Source organism: Mixophyes fleayi, chromosome 2, assembly GCF_038048845.1.
Source record: "Mixophyes fleayi isolate aMixFle1 chromosome 2, aMixFle1.hap1, whole genome shotgun sequence".
NCBI lineage: Eukaryota > Metazoa > Chordata > Amphibia > Anura > Limnodynastidae > Mixophyes > Mixophyes fleayi.
The window spans coordinates 204,181,548-204,203,727 of record NC_134403.1 but is presented as its reverse complement, the minus strand read 5'-3'; the positions used below and the strand labels follow the sequence as shown (position 1 = coordinate 204,203,727).

General features: G+C 39.6%; 1 protein-coding gene across 1 annotated transcript; it reads left to right on the top strand.

Moving 5' to 3' along the window:
• The first annotated feature begins 18,413 nt into the window (after positions 1–18,413).
• On the top strand, positions 18,414–21,613 carry LOC142140284 (fatty acid-binding protein, liver). Its single transcript, XM_075198095.1, has 4 exons — positions 18,414–18,559; positions 18,790–18,962; positions 19,800–19,889; positions 21,484–21,613. Exons 1-4 carry the CDS (start codon positions 18,493–18,495, stop codon positions 21,532–21,534), a joined length of 381 nt encoding a protein of 126 aa, XP_075054196.1. The 5' UTR covers positions 18,414–18,492; the 3' UTR covers positions 21,535–21,613.
• The last annotated feature ends 567 nt before the right edge of the window (positions 21,614–22,180 follow it).

Sequence of the window (22,180 nt, the reverse complement as noted above, 5' to 3'; positions counted from 1 at the left end):
CAAGTTTTACAGAGGCACATGTTGCCAGGATTGGGACACTTGTAAAATGCTCATATAACTTGACAGCAGTCAAGGTAGGTAAAAGGGGTTGGCATGCATAATTGCCAGCAAAGGTGGCGACAAGAGCACACAGAATTTCCACTGACACAGGTTTGAAGATGGCTACATTAGGGTCATAGCTTGGGAACCTCATCCTATGGGCACCATCGTAATTCTGACCGCTAAATCTCCTGTTGCTATACCAAAGGCGGTAGACAAGAGGCCACTGATATCAATGGACCGTGATGTAGTTTCCATAACCTCTCTGTGTGCCAGTTTCTTAGGCTGGTGGTAGAAAGCCCTGTTGGAAGCTAGGGGCTGGTTGTTAGCATGTGGAAAAAGAGGAAAGTCCAACAGGAGGATTTTATTATCACAGCCAACCACTCAGTTCCACAATCCTTAAAGAAACAATGTAATACACAAACATTTCCTACAGTCATGGTGAGAAATGTCACTAAGCAATTTATTGGTAGATGGAATGCCAGGTCAGAGTGGGGGAAAATGGGTAGTTTTTAAACAGAGTTTTATTACTCCAATCTACAGAAAAACCCCAAATCCAGAAACACACTGACTTACCGGCTCTGCATTAAACCCGAGTGACACTGCATGCAATTGGAAGTAGCGTGAGGTTATGGCGCCCAGAGCAAGCCTAGGCTAAAATTAGAGTTATCATTAGGGCAGCGATACTCAGCTGCTCCATTGATACTGGCCTGAAGTGGTAATGGCTAATTTATCCCTTTGTCAGGCCAGTATTTGAGCCATCTTTCCAGATTTGGACTTACACTAAATTAAACTACATATATAAAAAAATAGTTAACATTTATTTAAAAACTTTTACAAATTAAAAATTCTTTAATGAAGGACTAAAGCTTTTTAAAATGATTAATAGTTATTGTGGCTTGTGCAATTTTTATGGGGAAACCTTTCTGGCGAAATCCAGTGAATCTTACCACTGCCAGGGTTATTGCTGGAGATAGTAGGGTTAAAGGGTAAAAATTATTAAAATAAGAAGATTGTGTTTTTCTACCATACCCAGGTTCATTCACATCTCTTCTGTTCAGCAGACAGCAAGACACCAGTGACCAGCAGAAGAGTAGGAGGAGGTTTAGGCAAGAGGTATGGGGGAGGAAGGTGAAAGCATAGAGCAAGAGTAAAAGTGGGTTGTGAGTAGAGATGGTCACTGACCCCCGTGTTTTGGTTTTGGATTCGGTTTTGGATCTGGATTACCGTCGTGTTTTGGTTTTGGTTTTGGTTTTGCAAAACCTCCATTGCGTGTTTTGGTTTTGGTTTTGGTTTTGTTTGGTTTTGTTTTGCTATTTTTTGGGAAAATCCATGTTTTTGGGCCTAAATTAACCCAATTTAGTGCTCCAACTGTTTTAGAGACAAGTAATCTAATTGTTGAGGTAATAAATCATCCAAAAAAACAGTTTAATTCTTCGTTGGTAGGCCTATTCTACACACAAAACAGATTGTCTTCCTCTCCATCTATGCATATTGGCAATGCAGCCATCGTCTTTGAATGTATATTACACCCTACACTTATAGTTAAATATGTAAAGAAATGGAAAAAGCCAGTTTGGTTTCTGTCTCTCTAGGCCCCCCTCCACTTGTATAAAATACCAAAAAATTCAGCCATTATAGACTGTACAATATTAATTGACATGGAGAAAGCCAGTTTGGTTTCTGTCTCTCAAGGCCCCCCTCCACTTGTATAAAATACCAAAAAATTCAGCCATTATAGACTGTACAATATTAATTGACATGGAGAAAGCCAGTTTGGTTTCTGTCTCTCAAGGCCCCCCTCCACTTGTATAAAATACCAAAAAATTCAGCCATTATAGACTGTACAATATTAATTGACATGGAGAAAGCCAGTTTGGTTTCTGTCTCTCTAGGCCCCCCTCCACTTGTATAAAATACTAAAAAATTCAGCCATTATAGACTGTACAATATTAATTGACATGGAGAAAGACAGTTTGGGGTCACTCTGTCTCTCTAGGCCCCCCTCCACTTGTATAAAATACCAAAAAATTCAGCCATTATAGACTGTACAATATTAATTGACATGGAAAAAGCCAGTTTGGTTTCTGTCTCTCTAGGCCCCCCTCCACTTGTATAAAATACCCAAAAATTCAGCCATTATAGACTGTACAATATTATGAAAAATGGACAAAGCCAGTTTAGGGTCACTCTGTCTATGACACCCTACCCTTAAGGATAAATTGCCCTAACAGCAGCCTTTCAAGATGGTATGTGATATGGAAATGCCACAAGTCCCTTTCCTCTTTGGGGGTAGATTGCACCCTACACTTACATAGAAAGTTTTAAAAAGATGTTATCGGCATCATCTTCAGCTTAATCCTCACCCTCATCAGTGTGTACGTCATCATCACAGACTATCAATTCATCGCCGCTTGAATCCGCCATTAGAGAACAGTCAGTGCTTGGATGTCTTGGATGGTGAAGGCCTTCCTCGTGGAAGATGTAGTTCATTTTTATAAACATCATTTTCTCCACATTTTTGGGAAGTAACCTTCTACGGCGATCACTGACTAAGTTCCCTGCTGTGCTGAACACTCGTTCAGAGTACACACTGGAGGGTGGGCAGCTTAGGTATTGCAAAGCAAGTTTGTACATGGGTTTCCAAATGGCCTGCTTTTCTTCCCAGTAAGGAAAGGGACTGTCTGACATTTCCATATCAACTACCTCTTGAAAGTAATCCTCCACCATCCTTTGCATGTTTATACTCATATTGGATGGAGTTATGGGCAAAGTGACACATTTTTTTGAAAAATCCTTCAAACCAGCCCAGATGTTAAATTGTTCTGGTCTGCCCCCTGTGTCTTCCCTGCTTCTTTTTTGGAAATTTAATTTTTTACAAGCAACAGCTTGAGAAAGTGAAGGAGGACACGTCGTCAAGCCGAGGCCCAGTTCAGCGGCCAACTTGCTGAGCAATAGCTCCTTGCAAAAGTTCACATCTCGCTCATTTACAAGTAAAGACTCAATGTAGGTTTTAAACCTTGGATCAAGCACAGTGGCCAAAACGTACTGATCCGAGTTCAAGATCTTAATAACTCGAGGATCATTGTGAAGCGAATTAAGTACTTGATCGACAAGGCCAACATACTTTGCTGAATTGCTTGCTTTCAGCTCCTCCTTCATTTTCTCAAGCTGCTTTTCCAATAGTCTAATTAAAGGAATGACTTGGCTCAAACTAGCAGAGTCAGCACTGACCTCACATGTCACAACTTCAAATGGTTTCAGCACCTTGCACAGCACTGAAAGGATTCCCCACTGTGCAAGAGTGAAATACATCCCCCCTCCTTTCCCAATGTCATGACTTGTGCAATATGCTTGGATGGCTTTGCGCTGTTCCTCCATCCTCTGAAGCATGTACAGGGTGGAATTCCACCGAGTTACCACCTCTTGCTTAAGTTGGTGGCAGGGCAAGTTAAACTGCTCTTGGAGCTGCTGTAATCTCCTACATGCTGTGGCTGAATGCCTGAAATGGCCTGAAATTTTACGGGCCACCGAAAGCATCTCCTGCACCTCACGGTTATTTCGTAGGAAGCTCTGCACCACCAAGTTGATGGTGTGAGCAAAACAGGGAATATGTTGGAAATCACCCAGCTGTAATGCTCGCACTATATTGTTGGCGTTATCTGAAATGACATACCCTGGGGAGAGTCCGAGTGGTATAAGCCATGCATCAATCACATCTCTCAGTTTGCGTAACAAATTGTCAGCCGTATGCCTGTTAGTGAAGCCGGTGATACAAAGAGTGGCCTGCCTGTGACAAATGTTACGTAGTGGTGTACATGCTGCTGCTGTTCCTGCTGGTGAAGGTGAATGACCAACCCAGTGGGCTGTCACAGTCATATAGTCTTTGGTTTGGCCACTTCCACTTGTCCACATATCTGTGGTTAAGTGAACAGTGGGCAGAATGGCATTTTTCAGCGCAATCTCTACATTTTTACACACTTTTTGGTATAGTTGTGGAATAGCATTACGGGAGAAATGGTGTCGCGATGGAATTCTGTAACGCGGACACAAAACCTCAATTAACTGTGAAAAACCAGCTGCGTTTATTGTGGAGATTGGACGCAGATCTAACACTAACATTGCAGCCATGGCGTCTGTGATTTGCTTGGCGACTGGGTGACTGCTGTCATATTTGCTTCCCCTCGCAAATGATTGTTTCACAGTTAATTGCTGAAATGTAGGACTGCTCATTTTATTCACCTGCCTCTGGGATGACGATTCACCCCCAGCAGCAGCAACAGCAGCAACAGCAGCAGCAGGACTAACGCTTTCTTCAGAGGAATCAATAATAGTGCCGGAGTCATCCAGCCTTAAGTGGGATGCCGGGCTAACTCCGAGCGCTACTGAGGATATTGATGAGGATGGTGTGGTGGGTGTATTTTGTAGCCGTGGGTATGTCGGTGAGCGGAGGGTCTTAGCTGATGAGGGAGTGCTTGTATTCTTTTGGGAAGAACTTTCAGCTTTTCCCAACACTTTGCCATGAACTCTCGTTAAATGGCGTAACATAGACGAGGTTCCAAGATGGTTAAGGTCCCTCCCTCGACTGACTGTGGCTTCACATACACTACAAATGGCTATACAATTGTTGTCTGGATTTGGGTAGAAATAATTCCACACATAAGAAGTGGATTTTTTTGTTTTATGCCCAGGCATGACAATGGCCTTTTTCTTGTCACGTGCCAGAACTGCTGCCACTGGTGCAGGACTTACACAAACAACCTCATCCTCATCAACATCCTCATTAGCGCCCTCGTCGCCTACACAAATCTCCCCCTCATCCTCTTCTAATTCCAAAGTGGCATCCTCAATTTGGGTATCACCGGCTACACTCGGGCTATTAAGGCACACATCAGCAGAATGCTCACGATTAGACATCCCACTGTTGGATGGACTCTCCACAGGGATTGTTGTCATTTGTGAATCAGAGCAAATATTCTCCTGTAATGCCTCACTGTTATCTTGCAGCTCGGCTTTGACGCGTAACAGTAGTTGTGCACCAATTGTAGGCTGGGTAACTTTTTGGGATCTGCCACTAATAGCCAAAGGTGAAGGCCTCATTCTCTCTTTGCCACTGCGTGTGTAGAATGGCATGCTTGCAATTTTTTTTTTATCGTCACTTAACTTTTGCTCAGTTACACTTCTTTTTCGCTTCAATACAGTAAATTTTTTTTTGGTTTTTGTTTTTTGCACTAATTTGAAAACACTCTGTTGTTTGACATCGCCTTGGCCAGATGACGTACTGGGAACACTAACATCAGGACTGGTGACAGAACCTGGTTGCTCATTTAGATCATATGTGGACTGCTTTGAATCCATTCTGAGCGCAAACCACTGGGGAGTGCTAAAAATTATTTAGTAGATACTGCTGACAGATATGACTTTTGACAGCCAGAAATATTAATGCACAATTAGGGAGGACACCCCAAAAACACTGAGGAGTGCTAAAAATTATTTAGTAGATACTGCTGACAGATATGACTTTTGACAGCCAGAAATATTAATGCACAATTAGGGAGGACACCCCAAAAACACTGAGGAGTGCTAAAAATTATTTAGTAGATACTGCTGACAGATATGACTTTTGACAGCCAGAAATATTAATGCACAATTAGGGAGGACACCCCAAAAGCACTGAGGAGTGCTACAAATTATTTAGTAGATACTGCTGACAGATATGACTTTTGACAGCCAGAAATATTAATGCACAATTAGGGAGGACACCCCAAAAACACTGAGGAGTGCTAAAAATTATTTAGTAGATACTGCTGACAGATATGACTTTTGACAGCCAGAAATATTAATGCACAATTAGGGAGGACACCCCAAAAACACTGAGGAGTGCTAAAAATTATTTAGTAGATACTGCTGACAGATATGACTTTTGACAGCCAGAAATATTAATGCACAATTAGGGAGGACACCCCAAAAACACTGAGGAGTGCTAAAAATTATTTAGTAGATACTGCTGACAGATATGACTTTTGACAGCCAGAAATATTAATGCACAATTAGGGAGGACACCCCAAAAGCACTGAGGAGTGCTACAAATTATTTAGTAGATACTGCTGACAGATATGACTTTTGACAGCCAGAAATATTAATGCACAATTAGGGAGGACACCCCAAAAACACTGAGGAGTGCTAAAAATTATTTAGTAGATACTGCTGACAGATATGACTTTTGACAGCCAGAAATATTAATGCACAATTATGGGGGACACCCCAAAAGCGCTGGGGAGTGCCAAATATGAAGAAAAAATAATAAACCTCTATCCTCCACTCTGCACTAGCGATTTTGGTTAGAGCAATTGCAAGAACAATATTGTATTCTCTGTCCCTGCTCTAATTAGCCTATGACTACACCCTGCTCTCTCCCTCTGTCAAATGGCGATGGATTGCTGTGGAGGCGTGTATTTATAAAGTTGAAGTATCGCGAGAACCGAGTCCCGAGATCCGACGACGTCACAATGACGTTCGGCCTCGATTTGGATTCGGAATGGGCGGGAGAGTACCGAGCTGCTCAGCTCGGTACTCGGATACCCAAAGTTCGGGTGGGTTCGGTTCTCGGAGAACCGGACCCGCCCATCTCTAGTTGTGAGGGGCACATGGAAAAAGTGGGTGGTTAGGGAAGATGATAGAAGGTGGGGGGATAGATATGATAAGAGGGCTAAAAGGGCAAACACACAAATGAAAAACAATGGACAGACACCCACAATTCAGAGATTCAGAGACAGAGACAAATGCGGGACAGCAAAGATAGATGGAGAGACAGAGGTACACATACAAAATTAGAGACAGACACACACACACATTTTTTTTGCATCGTGAGGACCCATGTCTGGAACATGGCGTATAGGGACACCTCTTTCCTAATGCCCTGTCGACAGAACAATCATAGGGGTATGTGTAGGAGCTGTTTGTCACCAGAGTTACCACATGAGATTTGCACTTTGACTTTGCATAAAGTACTGACACGGACTGCAAGATGCGGAAAGTTTCATATATTTTGACTGTCTGAGGATATCCACATTTCCGCATCTCCCCTCTGCATCGGACACACGCACACTTTTGTTCCAACAAATGTGACTCGTGGGACATGCCAGATTTTTACGCTGCGCATATCAGCAAGGTCCCCTGCATTGATTAGCCTTGAGAAGCTTTGTGGGGACCTCAAATTTTGTCCCCACTATGACCAGGCTATTACAACCTTAGCGCCCCCATAACTCTGCCCTCCAATAGAGGCATATAGGAATACTCCTGAATATGAATATTCAGGCGTGTTCTACAGCAGTCAAAATTAGACAGATTGTGTATTCTATCTTACCTGATCTTGCAGCTTTGTTGTCTAGCTGGCTTTTGGAATGTTGGGGTTCAGTTTTGAAAATATGCAGCATTTGTATTATAACAAACCCTGAATGACTAGGCTCTTTAGTGTAAACATGAAATGCCATTATGGCCAGATAGAACTACCCCATAGCACAGGCATATGTAGGCAATAAAATATATGAAAATTGTTGTCAAAGAGCTATAATCAAATACATACCTTTATCAGCCCCACTTAATATTTAGCATTCTATTGAACCTAGAGTCCACAGAGAGCAACACCATAGCTGCCACACAATATAGAAATCATGCTCCCCCCCCCCCCCCAAAGCTGCTCTATTTTTCATCTGTCCCCTTCAGATATTTCAACTGCCCCCTTCAGCATTTTCTCCTGCTCCCTTCAGCATTTTCTCCTGCCCCCTTCAGCATTTTCAGCTGCCTCTCCATCCTACCCTCAGAGAAAAACAATACCTCATTTAAATGTTCCCCTCTTTGAAATTGAAAGTCTTTTATTAAAGATTGCCCCCTGTTCTGCCTGCTAGTGGCCCTTTAAACCAAACACCTTGTCCTCTCACTATTGGTACTGATTGTAATCATTGTAATGTAATCATTAATACCTGTGGTGTTCAAATGGAAAACCTACTCACGATAAATGATGGCAAGACCTTCAATTTCTCATACAGAGAGGAGTTTCGTGACTCCTTTAATAATAAAGAAGAAATGGACCCTAACAGTGTATTCTGGGAAAGTTATGATCTTCATATATCAAGAAGTCCACTCCATTGTGCACCTGCAAATATGTCTGGTGGATGGGAGACTGAGGTTTAAGATATCTAGGCTATTGAAGATATATTGCTTGTGGTGGAAGAGCATGGATTGGACAATGTGCTGACCTGTATCCTATATGCGATGTGACTATCAAGACACACACAAACACTCTGTTACTGGAGATCAACAAGTGTCTTCTACTCCATTAATTGGTGGAAACTGTGAACAAAGAAGGGAAAATGAATAGTATGTATGGTTTCCAGAAAGATAATTTACCCCCCTCTCCCAACACCTTCATGTTGCACTGGATGACTTCATTCAGTGAAATGGCAAAACGCAAATAGACTTTTCACAAATGCAGCATGCTGCATTTGTGAAAAGCAACTTGTAATACTGTCCACTCAGTCTGGTTTTGTTTTCAAAATACTGTAACCCCCAAACTCGACATAAGGACTCACTTACCTGCTGTCCTTCTGGCGCAGCAGTCTTCTCTTCAACGCTGACAGGCATGACAGGCAGCCTGGCAGCTAATCCGATTTCTGTCAACTGCCTGTCAGTGCGGCCACAGACGCTTTTTACTCTGGTCTTGTGGGATGTGTCCTGATCTCGTGAGACCAGACTAAAACCCTCGGCCTCACTGACAGGCAGCAGACAGCAAATGGATTAGGTGCCAGGCTGCCTGTCATGTAATATTGACAGTCGAAACCGCCCCCGTTAGACCAGGGGCGGATCCGGTGATTGCAGCTCAGATGCCATAATTAAATAGAAAACTAGGATGGGGAAAGGAAACCCGGCGACGCTGTGCCCCTCATGCTCCAGCACCCTAGGCTGCAGCCTGATCAGCCTATTGGGTGATCAGGCCCTGACTACCACTCAGGTCCCCACAGTGTTGGTGTGTAAACAGGTCAATAGCCTCACAACCATATGAATGATAGTATACATACACACACACACACACACACACACACACACGAAGTAGGTAAATATAAAAAATTAGAGACAGAGTGCCTGAGTCATTAAGGAGAGCAAAGCATAACAAAGAAGTAACTTTGCACCTGGGCAAAACCATGGTGCATTGGAGGGGAGGTAAATTTAAAATGTGGGGACAGATTTATAGTTTGGCTAGAGCATGTCCTAGATCAACTTTAAATTTCAGTGTAAACATAAAGCTATCAAGTATTTGTGTGAAAAAAAGCCAGTATTTAACTTATGTGCAAAATAATTAAACTAATTTCAACCTCTCGCATTGTAACATGGTTTATCCAGGAGCAAATCTTTTATTTTTGCTTTGCTCTCCTTAATAACTCAGGCTGAGAGAGACAAACACAAAGGGGGAGACAGAGAACTACACAGAGCAGAGGGCAAGAGGCAGAATGCAAGAGGCGTCCCTATATAAGTAGTGGACACTATTGCCTCTACAAGAATAGGGGAAATTCCTGTTAGGAACTAGAATGTTCTCGTTGTCACCTCTTGCATTCTGAATATGCAAATGACATATCCATGTAATTTCTACAGCATCCTGGAGCACTTTAATAGTAAAAAGAAATGCAGGAGTACCGGTCACAGTTAACCTGCACCTGTCAGTGCTCACCCTTGCCACTGGTGTGTGGAGCGCCTGCTCCATCCATGCTACGCCCCTGGCAAACGGCAACGAGTTTGACATGTAGTGGTGATTGCTGTCAGGGCAGTATATGCAAGTAATTGGAATAGGTATCATTTAATAAACAGCCACAGCACTACTTGCCAGACCACAAGGGCAAATGCTAACTGATATGGAGTCATTGGAACCAAAGGGTTCCATTCATAAACCTGTATATATGCTTTCACTAGCATTAAAAGATTCTAGTAAAAGATGTATTTTGACGCCAGTGGATAAAAATCCTTAGTCCAAAGAATTCCAAATAATTGATCACATACTTGTAATTACTGTATGTACTATCAACTGAGCTTGTAATTCAAAATTCTGTTATGCCTGTTGTTCATTATTAAAGGACTAAACTCATAGTATTAGCAAAAAGGTTGAATTCTGAAATCTATACCTGGTATTTTGACTTGACATTTAGCTCTACAGTTGTGGCCTTGTCAGTCTTGTAGTGAGAGAGGTCAGTGAACTTTCCATATCACAAGGTATTGCTGTAAGGTGAGTAACCTAGACTCCATTCAAAAGCCTAAAGGTCCATGTATCAGTTACCACACTTACTGGCTATCCATTTAGTACATTTATAATGGAATATGGGTTTCACTCAAAATCCTGAACTTAATGTATCATTTGCCATAATTATTGACTGTTTGGTTGATTTATCATATTAAATAGATTACCAGTTTCTACTCTACAACATTTCTGCCTCATATTTATCAGTAGTCAATAAGATGCATGTACAGTAAAAATGCAGTGAAAAGGATATACTGCACTTACCATGGCTCTAAATACACAGAGAGAGCACTATTATTATTCAGTTATTTCCAACTTCAACTATCCCAGTCTATCTTTTGTTATGTGGAATATAATAATGTTTTTTTCCTTTTTTTTTTCTCCTTTGTTTTACATAAGCTTTGTGCAACACCTCATGACTGCAAAACAAACCTTAATGCTTTAGGACTATTTCCCGTCTATAATAATAATTCACACTGTCGCTGTCGCTTTCCACAGACAATTTTCATGAAGAGTTCATCAATACGCACTGCCTCCATGTTTTATGTTCTAAAGCTTCTTTACATGTTTCTTTATTGACAGTAGAGTATATGGTGCTGCTGACCTCAACATACAGAAGACCAACAAAGAATTCATTAGGGAGTCCATTTATTATGTTGTGGTAAATAGCTACTTTAACAGCATCATTGGCTGAGTCAATATGCAATTCATGACATATATTACTTTTCTTTACAGTAATTCACCACTACTTTTGCACTTGTTTCGTTGTTACTGACTTCCATTCTTTTTCACCCTTCCACTTACCCATCTGTTTTATCTCTACTACTATTACCCCCATTTACACCCCCTTGAGCACATCTGGGGGTATATTTTCTTAACTGCGTTTTTGAAAAAGTGGAGATGTTGCCTATAGCAAAAAGGTTCTAGTTATCATTTATTTAATACAGTCTACAAAATGACAGCTAGAATCTGATTGGTTGCTATAGGCAACATGTCCACTTTTTCAAACCCGCAGTTTAGTAAATATACCCCCTGGAATGTAATCTATGTTAAATTTCTTGGTCTGCTGTTTCACTCATCTAACCTCATCTTCATGGATTATGCATGTCCATGAGGAGCTAAACTCTGACCATGTGACATGCTCGTATGACAGCCGCAAGGTCCCCAACTCCCAGTTGTGTCACACTCACAACTACTCTGGCAAATGCAATGTATAGGGTAAGAACATTATGTTGAATAAAAAAAAAAATCTTCTGAAAACTTTTGTATGTGTTTATAGTTAGCATGTGACTTAAATGGAATTATCACTATTTGTTCAAGATCGGTATATGTACCACACATCCTGCTATGCTTAGAGGTACTTGGACTAAAAATGAACAAATTACTAATTCAGGCCCAATAAAGAAATAATGTAATATCAACTAACTACCTTTTCAGTAGAGATGAGTAGCTGCAATTTCTGTCTGGTTTCAGTGGAAGAGGCCATAGTGCAGTGATTTGAATTCCCAGCAATATGATCTTCAAGTGGCACTTTTGCTTTGCCATTTAGCCAATCTGCATTTTATTTGTACATTTTCATTTAGCTGAATTTTTAGTTTATAAGTAGACCTAGGATGATGACAATAAATGATGTAAATTAATTCTGTTCTGTGGTATGGTGTGGTTAGGGTAGAACTGAGAATTCTGGGTGGAACAAAAATAATAGAGGGATTTCCGCCCGGAACACTTAAGTTCAAATTCAACTAAGGAAACATGAAAAATTACATTCCTAATGCGGAAAATATTTCATGGAACAGTTCTGAAAATGTCTCATCGTGTAAATAATCTATAATTCTCTGCTGCTACCTTTCAATGATGTTTTAATCCCCTTTATGATCCCATACACTCTGTGATTGTTTGGCACAACACATGTATAAGGCCAAATTTGACAGATTTAATTGTTGAACATCAATACAATAAACCTTCCTATAGCGCTCCTAAGTGAGTGCCACCCACCTAACTCAAGACTTCCATCTCATTTAAAAATGAACTGCTATTAAATCAGAAGGATTAAGATGGTGACACTCACGGAATAGAATAAATAAACCTTAAATTGTTGTATGTGCAAATGTAACTATACATAGAAGTACTCAGTATACATCAAAACATTTTAAATGCCTCAGTTCCATGTAAAATGGAACCAAAAACTTTTTAGATAGCAAGTGTTCAAAAATTTAACAGCCACAATACAATTTGACAACCCTGTTGTGACATCCATTTGGCTCCTGACTTCTCCCTTGGATCCTGTTTTTTTTCTGTGTTTCCTGACTGACTCTGATCATTGGCTTCCCTGACCACCCTCCGCATTTTGATTTGGTACTTCACTACAGCCCGGCTTGACCTAGGATTGTCTGACCATGCTTCTTTCACCCCCGTTTCTTCAGTGACTTACTTGCACATCCCAAACAGTGAAGCGTGTTAGACTCCGCTCTCTTCGTTCAGTGACGCTAACCACTGGTAGACAGGCTCCATCCACTACTCCTGATTTTGTGACATTGAGTTGGCTATCAAATTTGTAGGTGTACAATGGTTTCCTGTCAGTCAGTGGCTTTATAGACAGGTGGTTCCTGTTGGTATTAGGAGCGTTTTCGACTGTCTCCAGTTTCGGGTTGCTAAGGCAACTGCAGTAGTTCACCGGTGATCTAGGAGGATGTGGGGCAGCCTGACAATGTCCAAGTTGCACTGCTGCGCATGTGCCGGCACCTGATAACCGGAAGTTCGGCTTCGCCCCGTTACTTCCATTGAGACAGTGAAGCGGACAGTTGCAGCTATAGAAGCTGCATGGCCACAATAATATAAAGCCCTCAAAGTGATTAATACAGTGACCGGAGGCTCCCCTGACTATATTAGGAGGAATCTGCCGCAACATAAACTGCACGGCTGTGATTGCTGCAATTGTTGTTACTGCTGTACTACAAGCAACTGTGAGTAACTGCATCCATCTGTTGTTATCAACTTTAAATAAACAGCAACCTGTTTAAGTTACAAAAGCGTTGTGGCTTAACATCCACATTAACACTGCTGAACTCCTTTAGTAACATCAGAAGGTATAACCAAAAGTTCCAATCATTAGCCGACAGAATTTAACACTTAATGTAATCAAAAGTCTCATGCAATTGGATCGAGCAATCGTTTGGACCAATGCACAAGTCCAGACCCATTTGGTCTAAAACAACTATATTGCTAATCAAAATTGTTGGACGTGTGGATTATATTAGGCATTCTCATAAGAAACTGCAAAACTGTTATCCAAGCACACAATACAACTGTGATTTGAACAGGGCTCCCCGAATTAGTCAGGACTCTGGATTGTAAATTTTCAGTCTACAATACTTATATGTTTGTATAACAGAAAAAGGAGGAAGCTCTGGAATTGATATTCATTCATAGTAGTAACATGGATTCTTAAAAATGGTGATGAATGGTGATAAAATGGTGATGTATGTATACCCATGGATCTGAAGGCCAATCTAGAAGCAGTGACTATATGGAGATTGAAAGTCTATCCATGTACATTAGTAGGAAGGCACAAAGTCTCTTCAATCCTTGGTGCAGCACATTCCTGCTGCAACTCAATGCTATCATGTAAAGTGGTGGCAGAAACCACTTTACACGATATGACAGAAACTATAAAACTCTGTATGTAAATGTAAATATAATGTAAATGTCTTGATTTTTTTTCTATACCCCTGATGTTTATTGTTCAAGTCAGTTTTAATTAAAAAATATGTTATGTTCCAGATATGTTTACCTACCAGTTTGTAGAAAGTGCCTCCACTTTCTATCAAACATTCTAATAAAAGCTTTATTTCATTTATACTGATGACTTTGTCTGAGACAATTGAACAAAAATATATCAAGTTCTGTCTTGGGCTGGTTTACATTTTCTGTGGGTCAAACTAAAAACCATCAGTAACCTGACTTCTAACTCTTCCCTCTCTAACATTCTTGAAGAAATGCATAGACGATGCTACCTGTATAAGCTTCAACATGCATAAAGGGAACCTCCATTTATAATCTAAGATTCATATCCCCAAGCTAATAAATAGAGGACCAGTTTATCATTTGTTTTAATTTTCTATTTGTCTTTTAGGGCTGTCATCCCATGGACACTGATTGGATTGTAGTATAGATCTTCATGACCAGCAACTTATATGGGATCTGCTCTCAGCCAAGGCTACAGAGCAACATGGATATTGTGCTACGTATAGTGACTATGAGAAGTATTGTCTTCTGAGCTGTTATTAGTAATTGTTTGGATCTGTACCTGTGTACAATTATACCCTGTTCACACTGCCTCAAAAACCCAGGTTATTGCCAGGGCGAGGCTGAGTGTGAATGGGGTCCCCTGCATCTACCCGGGTCAGATTACCCAGGAATTGAACCCGGGTAATCTTTTGAGGGAATACTCCTGGGTCCGACTTGGGTAGATGGCAGTCTGAACGGTGAGCCCGAGTTTTTCAACCCGGGTCTCACCGAAAACTATTGAAAAGAGAAAAAAAAAAATCAACATCACAAGAGGAGTCAATCAAAGTTCCTCTTGTAATGTTGCCAGGGAGACCCGGGCAGACCTGGGTTTAGTGTGAACCTGAACAACCTGGGAATTTGCATGGGTGGGAGGCTGTCACCTGGCAATATCCCCGGTTCATATAACCGGGATATTGCCGGGGCAGCAGTGGGAATGTGGCAGTGTTTCAATTGATTTATAAAACCTCTATGGGTGGTCCCACAGTCGGTTAGGCTTGGAAAACACTACAGAAAATTTCTAATGTGATATCGCTAGTGTTTTTACCAATGACTGAAGTCCCGATCTGCGTGCTACTTCATGCGCACACTCTATAGACGTTTTAAACAATTTTTACAAGATTTAGCGTTCGAGCTATGATTTCTGTCATAACTATCATCTCTAAAGATTGTGACACTGTACACACTGAACAGAATTATGGCCTCCCAGCAGCAATATGCTAATTTAAATAAAAGGCTGAACCTCAGTGCACACAACAGCCACAAACAAAGATTCAGATTGTATAGCTTTGTGCATTTATTTAGTAGATTAAGATGTTCTGCAATGTCAGCATTTTTATTTATTTTTTTACATCCAGTTTAAAAAAAAATGTGGATAATGTTTACAAATAATAGATATTGTAAACAACTTTCTGGTTTATTTGGTGCACTTGCTAGATAGGTAGGCTGAAATGAAGGCAAAAACCAATAAACATTTTCTTTGGTACAGAGACAGGGTGGACAGAGGTGTACAGAATATATTTCTAGTCAGTCATTATCATAGAAGTGTTAATGGGCATAATGGCTGCAATTATAAAAGTAGACCATATCAATATATATATATTTGTACTCCATTGTATGCCATTGTATAAAGAAAAATTTAAATACACAGAGATATAGGGAAAAAAAGATTTAATACACATGTCACATCAGTTAATAAATGAGACTTTAATGATAATATGTATTTTGACATGTGTTAACAATTCATGTTGTATATACTTGCATACAGGAACACATAAATGTCACATGGAGTATGTAGAACAGGTTTATCGCTTTGCCATTAAAAGAATACTATTCCCATTTGCTTGACGTTTTGACAGCGTATCACATGACAGACGTAGAGACAACATCATAAATTTAATATACATGCCCAGAAAGGCGTCTCTGTTGGAGGAACTATTGGCAGATTGTCGGACAGATGGTCACAAGTACGTACACACTGGAGGATTTGAACGACATTGTTTCATCGTTGAATGACATTTTCAGTCCGGTTTAAAAATCAAAAGAAACAATACAATGAGCTTTGAAATGTTAATCATTTATCGTTGCAGCATACACACTAATGCAATATCGGGCCAAATGGTAGTTTATCATGTGATTGACCCAATAATCAGCTGAAAACAGTGTAGTGTGTATCCAGCCTTACTCATTTTCAAAGATCACCCTGAAGATTTAAAAACATTCAAAGCAAATGCAAGTAAAGTTTATTGAAAAGCAATAATCAGGTTAAGGAAATAAGATTTCAAAGACTTTTGATTACTCCAAAAGCGCTGCCAAGGATTTGGCAGTAAATCTGTCTAGAACAAGCTGTCTTCCAATACTAAATATCTGTGCAAGAAAAGCACTTGTTAGGAAGGCCATCAAGATGCCTTTGACAAGAAATGCCTTTTGATAGAAATGGGAGGATCTATCCATGCGGCAACAATGCCAGGCATTTCATAAATCTGCACTTCATGGGGATGTTACAAAAACAAAAAAACTCCCATAAAATCTTGTATACAATTTAACAGAAAGAAAGTAGGAGACACATATACCAAGTAGTGGATGATTATATGGTCTAGTGAGACCAATTATCATAGATTTGTAAGACGCAACAGTTCTCTGTAGTGCCATAGCGTAGCAAAAACACAACATACGTAAAAAAGGGACATACAAGGTACACAAAATAAATGCGGACATGAAAATAAAGTACCCTGCTCATTAGAGAGCTTACATCCTAATTGGAAGAGGAAATATCTGCACAAAGAAGAGCCAATCTCAGAGTGGAGACTGGGACAGTTGTGAACATGCACTAGTGTGCGTAGTATCAGTAGGCTTAGGGTAAGCTCTAATAATGAGATGGGTTTTCAGAAAATGTCTAAAGATTTGAAGGTTTTCGGAAAACCTGATTAAGCGTGGTAGGGAATTCCATAAGTGGGTAGTAGCCCAGGAAAAATCTTGTATGTGGTATTAAGAGGTGGTTATGAGAGATGAGGTGAGGTGCAGGTCAGAGGTAGATCTAAGAAGGCGGGAGGGAAAGTATTTTCATATTAGAAGGATGAATTGGTAAGGATGAATAATTAGAATTCCATTCTGGAGGACACAGTGAACCTATAATGGGATTTGGAACTTTATGGCCTCACTCTAAGTTCTACGAAAGCCTGACACAGTGCATCATTCCAAGAACACTATCCCTATAGTGAAACATGGTGGCGGGAGAATAATGCTAGTGGTAAGATTCTCTGTATCTCTTTTGTTCACATCGACCCTGCTAAAACGTTCACAATATTGCAAATATGAATGGGGGGAAATTGCAATACCCAGTTGTGCAAATATGTACCCAAGTAGACTTACATCAGCAACTGCACCTAAAGGTGATTGTACCAAAGTGTGAATACTTATAGAATTAAGAAAAGCTTTAGCGTTGTTGTATTTTATTTGTCATGACATAATAGTTTGAGTTAATCATATATTTTGAAAGGATGAATGGTATAGATTATAGGTAATATAATAAGTACTTTATGCTTTTACAATTAAAATAGGAGATGTCACTTAAAATAGTAAATAGGGTTTATCACAGTAATGATTACACCTGTATAGGGCCTATAAACATGTGGTGTAGTAAGAAGGCAATATGGAGTGTTCTCAAATTTGCCAGAGGAAGGAAGGTTTTCGAAATGCGTACCAGAGAACGCCAGGATTAACCCTTTATACCTATATTTTACAATGATATTGTTAAGTTTGAGTCTTTTTTTTTTTAAAAAAAAATGTTTTTTTGAATGCACTTGATCTTTTGGAGCTATCTTTTCCTTTCTTCAGCGCTCTGCCTTTATTGGTCGGGGGTAAAATAATTGTAATTCTATGATGTAATAAAAATAAAATAAAACGTAAAACATAAATGCCACATAGCCACTATAAGTATGTATATATAATTATATAAACTGGAGAACCGGTAAATAGCAAATACTTCATAAATAATGTGGGCAATATCTTTAAATCCACATTAGTGCCTGTCCCCTTTTAGTTGCAGCTATCGTTGGTAAAATCCCTTAAGCAATGTAATCATAGTTAAATGTAACTGGTTTAAAAATTACCCTGAACTTCATAACTATGTTCTTTGGATGACAGAATAAAAACTTTGTTACATAATATTCACAAGCAGCGATATCACTGGACACTGAACTATGGGTCATTTCCATGACCATTAAACAAATCATTAATGATTGATAGTGGTATAGTTAATAATTATGGCATGCAATGAATAAGTTGGTGCGTCTAGACATATATAAGATGCTTTAGTGCATGCCCTGTACTATCACTCCTCACATTTCCAACCCTCTGCATCCTACCTAACATCAATTATCAGCATGGCCTTCAGTGGAACCTGGAATGTCTATGCTCAGGAGAACTATGAGAATTTCCTGAGGGCTGTGGGTAAGTATATTCATTTTCTGAGGTCTAAACTAGATTTTATTTACACCAGCACCTTTACACTAGTATATTATGGCTTTATGGCTAAAAATGTAACAGTTGTATTGGTAAAAGCATAATTAACCGTTATCTCAAATCTGGGAATGATCACTGTTTTAAAAAGTTGTCTCAAGTTTTGCTCTTCACAATGTAATATTTATATCATATTGTACAATTCGATATGTGTATTCCAGGTTTGCCAGAGGACATAATTAAAGTTGCAAAAGATGTTAACCCTGTGATCGAAATTCAGCAAAATGGAAATGACTTTGTTGTTACATCAAAGACCCCAAAACAATCTCAAAGTAATTCCTTCACAGTTGGAAAGGAGTCAGAAATCACCAGCGTCGGTGGGAAGAAGATTAAGGTAATGAGCCAATTTCATTGCTCTCTCATTATCAATGTTTTATTCCATGATGTGTTTTGCCAATGGTGACTAGAGAGAGTGTTCAGTTTTTGCAAAGGAGCCAATGTCAAAGAATATGTAGGAGCTGATTGAATCGGACACTGGCGAATCAATTTTAACCCACAGTAGCCTGTGTTAGTTTAAGTTGCTAACCTTATCGGTGTCAGAATCACTTAGCAGAAGCAAACATTGAATTTTCAGTGAGAGAATTACACTTCTGTCTTTTGCCATGATATTCAAATTCTAGGTAGATGCAAAGCTGATATATAGTAAATATGACAAATGTTATTTATATGACCTTCTCTGGTAAGTCTACAAATCACACTAACCTGCAAAGTCCCAAATCAGAGTTAGAAATGTTAGTACAACAGCTTAAGTTGTTAAAATAATCTGTTAGGTTTGTTAAATATGTTTTATATAGTGCCTTAAATGCCCCCTCCATTCATGAGAGAGTATATCATATCAGTGCGTACTATATACAAATGCTATATGCTAACTTCATAGGTATGCTCACTCCTGCAAGACCCATGGGCGGGAGCGTGAAGCTAGCATAGGGCATTTGATAGAGAGTTAATTTGATACAGAACGTAACATATACACAGTTCACTATGTAAAATATACTTTTTCACAAACCGTTCATTAAAAATACTTAGGAGGGGGGGCTGTAAATTGTGATCGGCTGTAAACATATCGCCTGCTGTTATTTAAGTATAAAAATGTATTTGAATGGTCAGAATAAATATGTCATATAAGAAAGACCATATTTTTTCATTGTGTAATATCTATCTTTTTATTCAGGTCACTGTACATCTAGATGGTGGAAAACTTACCTGCAAGAATGACAAGTTTTCTCACATTCAGGAAATCAATGGAGATGAAATGGTGGAGGTAATTGTGAATTGTCAAAAGTGTTTTTTTAGATCAATTAATGAAAGAAATAGAAAAAGAGAGGGAGGCACGTGTGGGCAAATATAATATAATATTCAAGATACAGCTGGATTTTCAACAGTATTTCTTCTAGAGCATTAATTGTTGCACCTCAGTAGTTCATGTAATTTCAAAATCGACAAAGTTAGCTAACAAGATAATTTTTCAGTAAAGGATGCCACCCCCACCTCCGGCGATGCTTCTAAGTTTCGGGTGACACATACTGTGCAGCCAGAGCTTGCATTAGCTCTAGGTAACTCATTTTTAGATATAGGCCTGTCATATTAAAACTAAGGAAACATCTAAACCAAGGCTGTGCAGCTGGAGGCTCATGACTGAATGGGATCCACGCTTTAAAGATTTGTGTCTGCAATAGTCCCTATTTTTCCAAACGAACTACAAAGAACATTTCCTATCATTCTTCATAGTTCTTATCTTCGGTGCTTACAAACTTAATATTTATTAGGAAGACAATTTAAAATGTAAACACTACTCCCACATTCCCCACTGCCTTCCAACTTTTCATTGTCTCAGTGGCTGTACACCAGAGCAGAGCTGCTCTTGCTAAGCTGGCTCCCTGCTCTGCTTTAACTTATATTTGGCATTCCCAATCCTCTCAATGTACCTTACTCTGTTATACAGCCATCAGGAACATGAGAAGACACTAGATATTGGTTACCAAACTGTGTGGGGATGGAAATAGCACTTCTCCACTTTACATAGCCAAGAGACCCTACATAGTTTGTTTGTTTTTTACCTATATGTGGAGAACACTTTTAACATTTGTGTTGCCTTATTGGGTAAATTTGGCAAGTGGCTATATCATTTTGCAACAATGTGCTGTTCTCTTAAAAACATTAAACATTAGTGCTGCAGAGAATGATAACTTTAAGAGGCATATTCAATTAAGTGCAGAGTGCCTCTGGAACGGGCACAAAGGCACTCTGCATTACCACAGCATTGCGGATTTTGCTTCGCCCCATATTACCATAGAATATGCACACCCGCGATGTTCATCCAAGCATCGTGGCTAAATGAATATGCCCCTAAATGTTTTTCAACTGCAGGGCGCCGATTACACATGCACTTGTTACCCAATATCCGATACACATGACTGTAGATCAAATCCTGTGAGATTAGAAATGTAACAAATGGCACACTATGGGCCTATATATGTCACGCTGTCCTGCAGTTGTCAGAAGGAACGAATCGCAGTATAAGTCAACAAACATAGACAGGCCTATGAGGAGCCATCTGTTATATTAAAATGAGATTAATTTCACAGTTTTGAACAGTGGTTGTGTAAGGGAAATCTCCAGTCAAAATTGCACATGTAGACTAGCCAGCAGAAATACTACTAACAATGATGGCAAATCATTTTATTGTTAATTGGGGAATATAAATTTAAAATAAAAATGTGGAGTGGAAATCTTCCTCAACAGAGTGAAGTGGGGTTGTTAGATAAATGATAAACGGTTGCAGGACTAAGAAATATTTTGTAAAGTTAGTCAAGAGATTTAGTAATTGAAATTAACGTTTCTTTTCCTTCTTGCAGTCCATCACTATTGGCTCAGCAACACTCATCAGGAAAAGTAAAAGAGCATAGATGTGGAACTTGCAAATAGTCTTTTTTACCATTGAACTAAGAACATTTGTTGTCTAATAAAAGTAAAATTTGATCTTGATTTTTGTGATATTATTTCAAAAACAACAACCCAGTTAGCATGAGTTCTAAACCTACTTAAACAACCCTTTTTTTTGCTTGATGGCAGTTTCCCACATATGGGGGTAAATGCATCATACTCCCGTTTGTACAAGTCACCGGAAATCGGCGAGTTGACAGCTAAAGTTTAAAGCGGCGCTGCCTTGTAAAGGCAAGTTTCCCTTTACAAGGCAGTGCCGCTTTAAATTTTAGCTGTCAACTCGCCGATTTCTGGCGACTTGTACAAACCGGAGTATGATCCATTTACCCCATGGACTCTGAAAGCATGTACTATAGTGTGATGTGCACTACAAGGCCTGTTAATTTCACATTATACTGAAAGGATGCTGCAACCACATATCTAAATCAGTCTTCAGAAGTTGTTGGTAGACAATACCAAGGCAGTGTCCTAGCATGTATTGACAGCACTGCTACATTTCATTACTATGCATGGTGGCTTAACAAGCTATAAATAACATTATAAATCTGATAATGATGGGAGATATTGGCCTACATACCTCATACCTCCCTACAAAAAAATCCCAATGAA

What these genes read in the sequence shown, in the direction of transcription:
- LOC142140284 (XM_075198095.1), top strand. Translation starts at nt 18,493, where the DNA reads ATGGCCTTCAGTGGAACCTGGAATGTCTATGCTCAGGAGAACTATGAG. An exon ending in GAATTTCCTGAGGGCTGTGG is followed by an intron (nt 18,560 to 18,789) that starts GTAAGTATATTC and finishes TGTGTATTCCAG; the next exon opens with GTTTGCCAGAGGACATAATT. An exon ending in TCGGTGGGAAGAAGATTAAG is followed by an intron (nt 18,963 to 19,799) that starts GTAATGAGCCAA and finishes CTTTTTATTCAG; the next exon opens with GTCACTGTACATCTAGATGG.